Here is a 9,719-nt window from a genome sequence, read left to right as displayed (position 1 = left end):
TACGCATTAATAAATCCCGCAACCTTTTGTCCCCGCACTTGTCAGGCGCGGGGGGTTCGCGGGAGCGGCGGCGGGCGGCCGCGCGCCCCGGGCGGCCGCGCGGCCCGGGGGGGTCCCGCGCCCGCGGAGGCTCGGGGGGGGGGGGGGGGGCGCGGCGCGGTGCGGTGCGGGGGGGAGGGGGCGCGGCGGCGGCGGCGGCGGCGGCGGCGGCGGGGTGCCCGGCCCGGCTGCCGCAGCGCGTCCGGCGGGCGCGGCGGGGCGGCGCGGCGCGGTGCGGTGCCGCGGCGGCGGCCTAGGGGTCGCTGTTGACCGCGGCGGGGCGCGGCGGGGCGGCGCGGCGGGGCGCGTCAGCGGCGGGGCGGCGGGGCGCGGGGCGGCGGGCGCTGCCATTGGCCCGGCTGTCATGTGGTCGCGCGGAGGCATCCGCAATTACACGGGAATGTTTTCCTAGAGATGTCAGCCTACAAAGGACACAATCTCTCTTCCTCAAATTCCGCCCCAAAATGTCCTTTCCCAACAGCTCTCCTGCCGCTAATACTTTTTTAGTAGATTCTCTCATCAGTGCGTGCAGGAGTGACAGTTTCTACTCCAACAGCGCCAGCATGTATATGCCACCTAGCACAGACATTGGGACGTATGGGATGCAAACCTGTGGACTCCTTCCGTCTCTGGCTAAAAGAGAAGTTAATCACCAAAATATGGGTATGAATGTACATCCTTATATACCTCAAGTAGACACTTGGACAGACCCGAACAGATCTTGTCGAATAGAGCAACCTGTTACACAGCAGGTCCCCACTTGTTCCTTCACTACAAATATTAAAGAAGAAAGCAATTGCTGCATGTATTCCGATAAGAGATCCAAACTCATTTCTGCAGACGTCCCTTCCTACCAGAGGCTGGTGTCTGAATCATGCCCCATTGAGAACCCCGAGGTTCCCGTCCCAGGATATTTTAGACTGAGCCAGACCTACGCCACTGGGAAAACCCAAGAGTACAATAATAGCCCTGAAACGAGTTCAACTGTAATGTTACAGTTAAACCCTCGCGGCAGCTCCAAACCGCAGATATCTGCTCAACTTCAGCTGGAAAAGAAAATGAATGAAAACCCGAACAACCAAGACAGCACCGCTAAAGTCTCTCAAGTGGAAAGTCCCGAGCCCAAGTCCACGTTGCAAGACGAGCGGAGCTGCCTGCCCGAAGGCTCCGTGTCCAGCCCAGAAGTCCAGGAGAAGGAGAGTAAAGGTCTGTATTACCGAGTTTAAGCCGTGCCGTGGTGTAACTCCAACACGCCAGCACCATAAAGCACGCTCGAATATACTAACGAGCATCACAGCCATCACATTTAATGCTAAGGAGTATCGGGCTGCAGGTGCTGTGTCTCTGAAGATTTTGGCAGGCAAAAATGCTACACAAAAGGGTCCAAAGATTTTCGGTAGAGATCTGCCTCTCTCGTGCATGCAGACCGCCTCTCTGATGCGGGGAATAGAGCCGTCTGCTCCTTAATGCGCTGCAGCAGCCAAAAGCAGCCCCATACCTCTAAAAAAGCAGGTCTGGAGGTTGTAAAATACGACCAGCTCAACTTTTCTCTCGTAATATTTCGCTGATTTTTTTTTATTATTTATTTTTTTTTCCCCCCACTGAGCCTTACTGCGGTTTGATTGCATTTAAAGTTAATTACGATCCTATTAAAATAGGTGAGGAATAGGTGCTACCAGGCTGGGTAAAGTTGGAAACAAATGCACAATGAAAGCAGCAGCCCGCTATCTGCCTGGTCCAAAGGTGGAATATTTCAATGTGATGCTTTAGATAACCTTGGGGTGGTCTCCAAAAGTGCAACAGTATTTTGAAATGCGTTTGAAAGCTAAAGGTGATGGTAATCTGCTTTTATTTTCCCTTTAAAAGTGCACTAAAGCCTTCCTTTCGAACGGCGTGTGTCAAAGAATCCCAAAACGGGGAATTTTCTCCTATCAAAATGTACTTTGCAACCTCTAGGTCGATTTTTACCCTACGTGTGCATGGAGATTCTTTTTATCTGAATTGTATTTAACAGCCCAGGTCTAGGTTGATGTGGGGCAAATTTCTTTCTGGTGGGGAAAAAAAAAATCTAAAAGGAAAATGAGGAAAAAAAAAAATAATCCGAGGCAAAGGGTGCTAATTTCTTGTGTATCTTTTTGGCTGGGAAAACGCCTGTCTGCTCCTAGGTGTGCTGGTGTAATTCAGCTGATGGCTGGGGGGGAAGCTGCTTCAAAATACAGTGCGAGGATATTTTGTAACTGGGATATTTCCGTAGCAAGTGTGGTGGGAGCCCGAGGCGGCCATGGCGAGGCATAGACCCGTTAAAATGTTGCCATGGGGGTGGTGGTGGCAGGTTAAACATTGACGAAATGCTGAACGCCAGCTGAAAACTTGAGATCCCCTTCCTGGCAGGGGCAGGCGAGCGGGGCGGCCGCAGGCAGGGTGCCGTGCGGCGGGGACGGGCGAGCCCAGCCTGGCAGCGGGTCCCCGCTCTGCGCCCACACCTCTCCCGAGCTGTGTTTCATGCCCACATCCACCATATCTGCCAGACGCTGCAGAGGAGGGGTCATGGCCAAGGGTACACTCTAACAGCCTGAGGTATTTTTGATTTTTTTTTTTTTCTTCTTCTTTGATTTTGATAGAGGAAATCAAGTCTGATACTCCAACAAGCAATTGGCTAACTGCAAAGAGTGGCAGAAAGAAGAGGTGTCCTTATACTAAACACCAAACACTGGAATTAGAGAAAGAGTTCTTATTCAATATGTATCTCACTCGAGAGCGCCGTCTAGAGATCAGTAAGAGCGTAAACCTCACTGACAGGCAGGTCAAGATTTGGTTTCAAAACCGCAGAATGAAGCTCAAGAAGATGAGCAGGGAGAACCGAATCCGGGAACTGACCGCTAATCTGACCTTCTCTTAAACCCTAACCCCGGGGGGAGCACCAGTGAGGAATGGGCACAGCACCGCCACTTGCTAAAGGCAGGAGAGACTCTGGCAAACCCCGGCATTTTCCAGTTTTGTTTCGGTTTTGGGTTTGGGTTTGGGTTTGTTTTTTTGTTTGTTTTGTTTGTTTTTTTTTTCCTGATAGAATGTGACTCTTCGTCCTTCTTTTAGCGCTGCAAGTGAATATGTATTACTATGATGAGTATATATAAAACCTAGCACGTGTAATTTATTTTTGTTCTCATCGTAATGCAGGGTAACTATTATTGAATATTATCATTTGGTCTTAACTTATTGGAACTGTCGAACATCCAAGCAATGTGACTTTTTCATGTTTTTACTAACAAAATGGTATTTATGTGGGGCTGTTACACGGGCCATAACGTTTTGAGTACATTCAATACTTCAAGAAGAAAAGGGGGGGGAAAAAACTTTGGGGGCGGGGGGAAAGAGAAGCACATTATAATGTAACTATCCTCGCAAATGAACTTAGAGATTGTCCTTCGTAAAATGGAATATTTCCTTCTTCTCCATTGTAGACATTTCCTTGTGGTGCATATGTGGAATAGTAGTCGTTCAGCAGCAATATGTCCTTCTTGTGCATGTTCTGTTCGCATGTATAATGCAATAAACTCTGTAAACTACTGCGGTTCCTTTGGTTTTCTCCAAATGTTTAAAGTACGGATGCAGGTTGGTCTCCTGATCTTTCTCTATCAGCAGCTCTTTGGACTGATGTACCTTCTTTGCCATTTTCTGGTCTTTGTGTGTGTCTGCCTGGTTTTCTTTCTTTCTTTTTCACCCTTTTCTTTTTTTCCCCCTCCTTCCTTTTTTTTAGGGGTGGGGTGGAGACTGGGGCGGGAAATGATGTAAACCTAATTCATTTGCAATTGTGCCTGTAAAAAAACGATTAATTGATAAAATGTTGTGTGATGTTCGCAGTCTGACAAACTGAATGAAAAAAAAAAAAAAGAGAGAGAGAGGGAGAAAGGAAAAAAAAAAAAAAGAAAAACGTAGTAAAATATTATGACCTAAACTGGACATCCTCATCCAATCAACTCATAAATGGTAAGTGATAAAAAATCTTTCTACTACAAGCTGTCAGCAATATGTGTGTCATTTTATTTGACGTTCGTATGTTGATTTTAAAAATATCGGTCACTGCGTGCTTACAATATGTAGACTTTGATTTCGTGTCTTTACTCGCTTAAAAAAAAAAAAACATCATACCAAATGCAAAGCTGGGTATAAGTAAATGTTAAAGAGTTCGGTTCTTGGTTAGCTCAAGAGCTTTCAGAAGATGGTGGATGGAAAAAAATTCCTTCAAACATCTGGCAGGGTTGGCTTTTTTGAGCAGAAACCCTCCCAAGCGTGCTTACAAAAGTACACCAGCCTCTTCAGACCTACTTTTGTCACCCTGCACCGTTCCTGTTTGCTCAGAGATGGTTTTATTTCGCGCAATTCCATTTTAGTAGCACACATCCAGATAATGAAGTTCACGACTCTTAACCCTTTCTGTACATAGCTGAAAAATGTTATTCGCAGGGCTCTGCACTGGAAGCTGAGGAAGGGCGTGTGTGTGAGAGCGGGTGAGTGCCTGTGTGAGCAGAAATACTAAGCAGAACGGCAAATGGCTTGCAAATGAACATGACTCCAAATTGAAGTGCAAATACTTGGGCATGCTTTCACCTTCAAACAGTACTGGAAAAATAGCGTGGCTACTGTTCGCGCTGGGCAACCAGCCTGCTCACAATCAACGCCCATTCCTCCCCTAAGCAGTTTCTAAATCAAGAAATTAAACGCAAGATAGTGCCAATGCTGTCTGACTTGGGGACACCGATACTGCTCATATTGCAGCTGGTGGCGTTGCATTTTGCTCTCTTGTCTCTGATATTTAATTTAAGCCAATGCTTTCTCATGGCCACGTTTACTCGTAGGGCAGAGGTATATTTTCCTCAAACCAAAGCATCATCATTTTGAAGCTGCGGGAGCCGCAAGCACGTAAGTATTTTGTGCTTGCTCTCGTTTCGAAAACAAACAACAAAACGGTGCTCAAAAAAAACCCCTCTCTTTAAATATTGCATACATTTGAACCGTCTTTTCTTTTCCTTTAAAGATACTCGCTACATCACCAAAGAAGTTTCAGCAGTGGGAAGTAATTAGCTGGCTCCATACCAAGTGTTTAACGTATATAATAAAGGAGGCTCACTCTAATCTGCCTGCTTTATCAATTTATATCTGTGTGAAGCGAGGGGCAGTCCTTCGCCATACCACAAACCCTGCTTCTAGAGAAAAATATAAGAAAAGTATGAAAACGCAAAGGAAAATACTAAAGCGAGATGACCAAAAAAAAAAAAAAAAAGGAAAGGAAAGGGAAAAAAAGAGAAGAAAAAAGGAAGAAAACAGCCTAAGAGAGTAATAAATCATGAAATAAACAGGAATTTCAGTCCCTTCCTCATACCGGCCGGCGAGTAGGAAGTGTTTTCTCAGAGCTGTTGTTCGTGCCCTCGGCGGGCTGTGCTGCGGGCTCCCCACTAACTCTGTGCCTTTCCTCCAGATCCCGGCACAGCCGCCGTCCCTCGCTCGGGAGAGCAGGCGTGGGCAGAAGACCATGGGTAATCTAGTTTTCAATACTAACCGGGCACCGTTTCGCTCGGGGAAGGATAACTGGGCCGGGGAGGGAGAGGAGGGGAGGGAAAGGAAGGAAAAGAAAGCAAAGCGGGCAAAAAATCTCACGTAGGCATTGAACGTGGCCAGCGCGGCCCGGCCCGGCTCCCCCTGAACTAGGGACGGAGGAGGCAGCTCTGCCGGAGGCAGCCCTGCCTGCCTGCCTGCCTGCCTGCCTGCCCGCCCGCCCGCCGGTCCCTGCCCCGCGGCCGCGGCGCTGCCCGCTGCGGGGCCGGGCCGCCGCCTCCGGGCAGCGTTTGCCCGCGTCCCCGCCCGGGCCGCGCTGGGCACCCGAAGGGGGCTGCGCCGGAGCTGTGTAGCCCCAAAGTTTCGCAGATACAGGAGCATGTGTTCAGCCACACGTCAGTTGTGCTCGGAGACACAGGCTTTGCTGTTTCCATCCGTCCATTTTATTAGGGACACATTAATCTATAATCAAATACACCTCATAAAATTTTTATTGAAAGGCATAAAATCATTACAGAGGTCTTCCACCTGTTTTAAAACAACACAATGGGCATCTCTTTTAAAAAGTGTATCCTTTCCATGGAAACTTTCTGTCCGGGGGTGGGGGGGAGCGAATAATAATACCCGCACATGCTCTGAAATATGGAAGTACCGCAATGTGCTTTTACTGTAACATTTTCCTGTTTTATGAGAAGTCGTTACAGTCCCAGCTTGCGATGGTTTGTTTTTACAGGCAAGAATCCCCCTTTCCCAGCGGGTTTCCTCAGCAGCTTGGAGTGTGATTAGCAAGCCAAGGCTGTTGGATTTATTTAAACACCCTGCCTCTCATTGATTAAGAAATGAATGGCAGAAATCACTCAAAGGAGGTGAAGAAATAGTCCGCGCCCGCCGCGGCCGTGGGCTGCCAGCGCGGCCACGCCCGCCGCGCCCCGGGCAGGCAGGGCAGGCAGGCGGGCAGGCAGGCGGGCGGGCAGGCGGGCAGGGAGGGCAGGGCAGGCGGGCAGCGCAGGCGGGCAGCGCAGGCGGGCAGGGCAGGCGGGCAAGCGGGGCAGGCGGGCGGGCAGGGCAGGCAGGGCAAGCGGGCAGGCAGGGCGGGCAGGGCGGGCAGGGCAGGCAGGGCGGGCAGGGCGGGCAGGGCAGGCGGCCCGGCGCGGTCCGGGCGCGCAGCCGGCGCGGCGCGCTGTGCGGGGCCGTTGTTGATGATGATTTTTTTTTTAATCACAGCAGCCCCAGTTTAGCGGATTGATTTACTCGCAGTATTGGTAAATATGATCACGTGGGCTCCGCAACCAATGGTTGAGGGTTGCAGTCTGCAAAATACTACGATTGTTCTCCGGGAGGGTATCATATACAGTTAACAGTGTAACCTTTTATATGACTAAGAGGGGAGCCTAAAATGTCGTCTAGTGGCACCATAAGTAACTATTATGTCGATTCTCTCATAGGCCATGAAAGCGAAGAAGTTTACGGGAGTAGATTCGTCCAGGGAGGTCACAGTGCGACCTCCAGGCCATCAGGTGTTGCAGAGAGTTCAGATTTTTCCTCCTGTAGCTTTGCACCAAAATCCACCGTGTTCTCCACCTCCTGGTCCACGGTTCACCCTCAGCCGTCTGCGGCAATGACCGGGATCTACCACCCCTACATGCACCAGCCCCACTTAGGGGCAGCCGACGCCGGCCGCTACGTGCGCTCCTGGATTGAGCCCTTCCCGGGCTTCCCGGGCGGCGGCGGCGGCGGCGGCGGCGGCAGCGGCGGCGGCGGCAGCGGCGGCTCCGCGTCCAGCTCCGGCTCCGCCAACGGGCGCCACTACGGGATAAAGCCGGAGACGGGAGCAGCCGCCTCCTCGTCTTCCTCCTCCTCCTCCTCCTCCTCCAAAAGGACTGAGTGCTCCTCGTCCCGGGAGTCCCAGGGGATCGGTGTGCCCGAGTACACGTGCAGCTCCTTCCTCCAGGAGCCCCGGGAGAAGGCGGCTGCCGGCAGCTCCAAGGACCCCGCCGCCTGCAGCCACAACCCCAGCCCGAGCAGCGATCTGAAGGAGGAGAAACAGCAGCAACTTGACCCAAGTAAGTAAAAAAAAAAAAAAGAAAAAAAAAAGGGGGGAAGAGAGAAGAGAAAGAGGGAGAGAGGCAGAGAGAGGGGCAGAGAGAGAGGGAGAGAAAGAAAGAAAGAAAGAAAGAAAGAAAGAAAGAAAGAAAGAAAGAAAGAAAGAAAGAAAGAAAGAAAGAAAGAAATTGCCCCTTTGATTTATTGCCGAAACCTGTAAGGCTCGAATGTGCAAAACTGATAGTTTTACTAACCTATAAAAACGTCTAGACGCCTACCCCAGCGCAAGCAGCAGCAAGCACCCATAAAAGACTCCACATAACCACCTACCATCAAGACATCATTTGTACAGTAAACAGACTGGGGCATTAAGGCTTTTATGATAATTCCTCCAAAGTTGTGAAAACAGTCCATCCTTCGTTAAATTAATTTAACGACCTTTCTCTCCCCCCCCCCCCGCCCCCTATATACCTCCCTTCTTCCAGATAACCCTGCAGCAAACTGGATCCACGCTCGTTCAACGAGGAAAAAGCGTTGTCCCTACACAAAGTATCAAACTCTGGAACTGGAAAAGGAATTTCTCTTTAACATGTACCTCACCCGAGACCGCCGTTACGAAGTAGCTAGGATTTTAAATCTCACAGAGAGACAGGTCAAAATCTGGTTTCAGAACAGAAGAATGAAAATGAAAAAGATGAACAAGGAGAAAGGCAATAAAGGAGACTAACGCTGGGGTAGAAACGCAGTTGGGGAATATTGCTTTAGTTTTGAGTTTGGGGCTTTTGGGTTTTGTTTTGGGTTTGGGTTTTTGGTTGTTGGATTTTTTTTTGTTGGTTTGGTTTTATTCTTCCCCTGCCCCCTCAGCCCCCGCTACGTTTCTCCTCCTTCTCCCGCGCCCCCCCCCCCCCAACTTTAAATCAATCTGGTCTTTTTTTTTTTTTTTTTTTTTTTTTTTAGATAGAAGTGAAACGTGGTCTATGTCAGGTATTTTGGGAAATTTTGTCTTGCTCGCCAATGTGTTTTGCAGAGTCGCTTCATCCCCCCCTCCCTTCCCAGACCGTTTGGTTGATGATATTGTGAGTGCACGTTAGCTTTGGGAACTCTATCTGATGTTAAATGTTTGACATGGTTCTTAAAAGTGATGTAGTCTAGATAGTTACTTTGCCAAAATGAAAAGGTAAGGAAATTAATTATATTTACGGTAATAAAATATATATTAAATTACAGGCGCTTAAATCAATGGGGGTGCTGTGTTGTCCACGATTTACGAAGAGGAAACCTTACCCAAAACCTCTGCTTCCTAGGTCTGAATTTCGCTCCTTCGCAATACATGCCACAGCGAGGCCACGAGCTATCCCCCCCCTTTAGTGCACTATTAGGAGGTTGTCTCATCCTTGAAGCCGTTCGCAATAGGCCTAACGTCTCCCGGTCCCCCGGCTAGCTGGCGTCCCTGCCCCCGGTGACTGTTGTATTAATTAATAACCACCCCGTGTCTCGAACTACGGACCTGTTGTAATTGTTGTCAGTTATTACACAATAAAGTCTGCCGTGACCGAACGACAGCGCTGCTGTGAGAGGAGAAATCTGTGCGCCCCTCGCGATGCCCTCCGCGCCGCCCGCCCCACCGCGCAGCCCCCGCGGAACCTCCGCGGAGCCCCCGCGGAGCCCGCCGCGGGCCGAGAGCTGCCGGGCCGGGGCCGCGGGAAAGCCCGGCCGCGCTGCCGGGGCAGCAGCACCTCCGGCAGCCACAAAGGCCGGAGGAAAAGCGCTTTCCCCCCCTCGCCTCCCAGGGCTTTGCTCCTGGAGGTCAGCGGCGGAGAGGCCGGCTCGGGCCGCGCCGCGCCGCGTAGGTGCGCCGGCTGCTCCCCAGCGCCTTGCGCTCGGGCGGCCTTCGGAACAACAGCGATCTCTTGGGATAACTTAGGAAATATTTCCGCACCGGTCCTCCAGAGCCAGGGAAACAAAATGATGCCTATTCGCTTAAACCTTTTTTTTTTTTTTTTTCTTTTTTTCTTTTTTCCCCCGTTTCTAATCTCTGAGCTCTTTAATCTGAAGGTTGGGAAGCTCTGGGGGGACACGGCTGC

At 50.4% G+C, this 9,719-nt stretch overlaps 2 protein-coding genes across 3 annotated transcripts; both read left to right on the top strand.

Moving 5' to 3' along the window:
- Nucleotides 1–491: 491 nt before the first annotated feature.
- On the top strand, nucleotides 492–3,370 carry HOXD10 (homeobox D10). The gene is made up of 2 exons (XM_009462343.2): nucleotides 492–1,245; nucleotides 2,661–3,370. Exons 1-2 carry the CDS (start codon nucleotides 504–506, stop codon nucleotides 2,936–2,938), a joined length of 1,020 nt encoding a protein of 339 aa, XP_009460618.1. The 5' UTR covers nucleotides 492–503; the 3' UTR covers nucleotides 2,939–3,370.
- HOXD9 (homeobox D9) lies at nucleotides 2,451–9,197 on the top strand. 2 transcript variants are annotated; one of them, XM_087731543.1, is made up of 6 exons: nucleotides 2,451–2,616; nucleotides 3,501–3,651; nucleotides 3,901–4,026; nucleotides 5,516–5,573; nucleotides 7,038–7,655; nucleotides 8,121–9,197. In XM_087731543.1, exons 3-6 carry the CDS (start codon nucleotides 4,024–4,026, stop codon nucleotides 8,360–8,362), a joined length of 921 nt encoding a protein of 306 aa, XP_087587669.1. In that variant the 5' UTR covers nucleotides 2,451–2,616; nucleotides 3,501–3,651; nucleotides 3,901–4,023; the 3' UTR covers nucleotides 8,363–9,197. The 2 variants fall into 2 exon arrangements, with proteins under 2 accessions (XP_087587669.1, XP_087587670.1); XM_087731544.1 differs by lacking the exons at nucleotides 2,451–2,616; nucleotides 3,501–3,651; nucleotides 3,901–4,026; nucleotides 5,516–5,573 and having other exon boundaries at nucleotides 6,728–7,655.
- The last annotated feature ends 522 nt before the right edge of the window (nucleotides 9,198–9,719 follow it).

The sequence above is a fragment of the Nipponia nippon genome, unplaced genomic scaffold (genome assembly GCF_047370975.1).
Source record: "Nipponia nippon isolate SJK-2023a ecotype South Korea unplaced genomic scaffold, ASM4737097v1 scaffold_5, whole genome shotgun sequence".
Classification (NCBI taxonomy): domain Eukaryota; kingdom Metazoa; phylum Chordata; class Aves; order Pelecaniformes; family Threskiornithidae; genus Nipponia; species Nipponia nippon.
The sequence above is the reverse complement of the archived record's forward strand: the minus strand, read 5'-3'. Positions and strand labels throughout refer to the sequence as shown.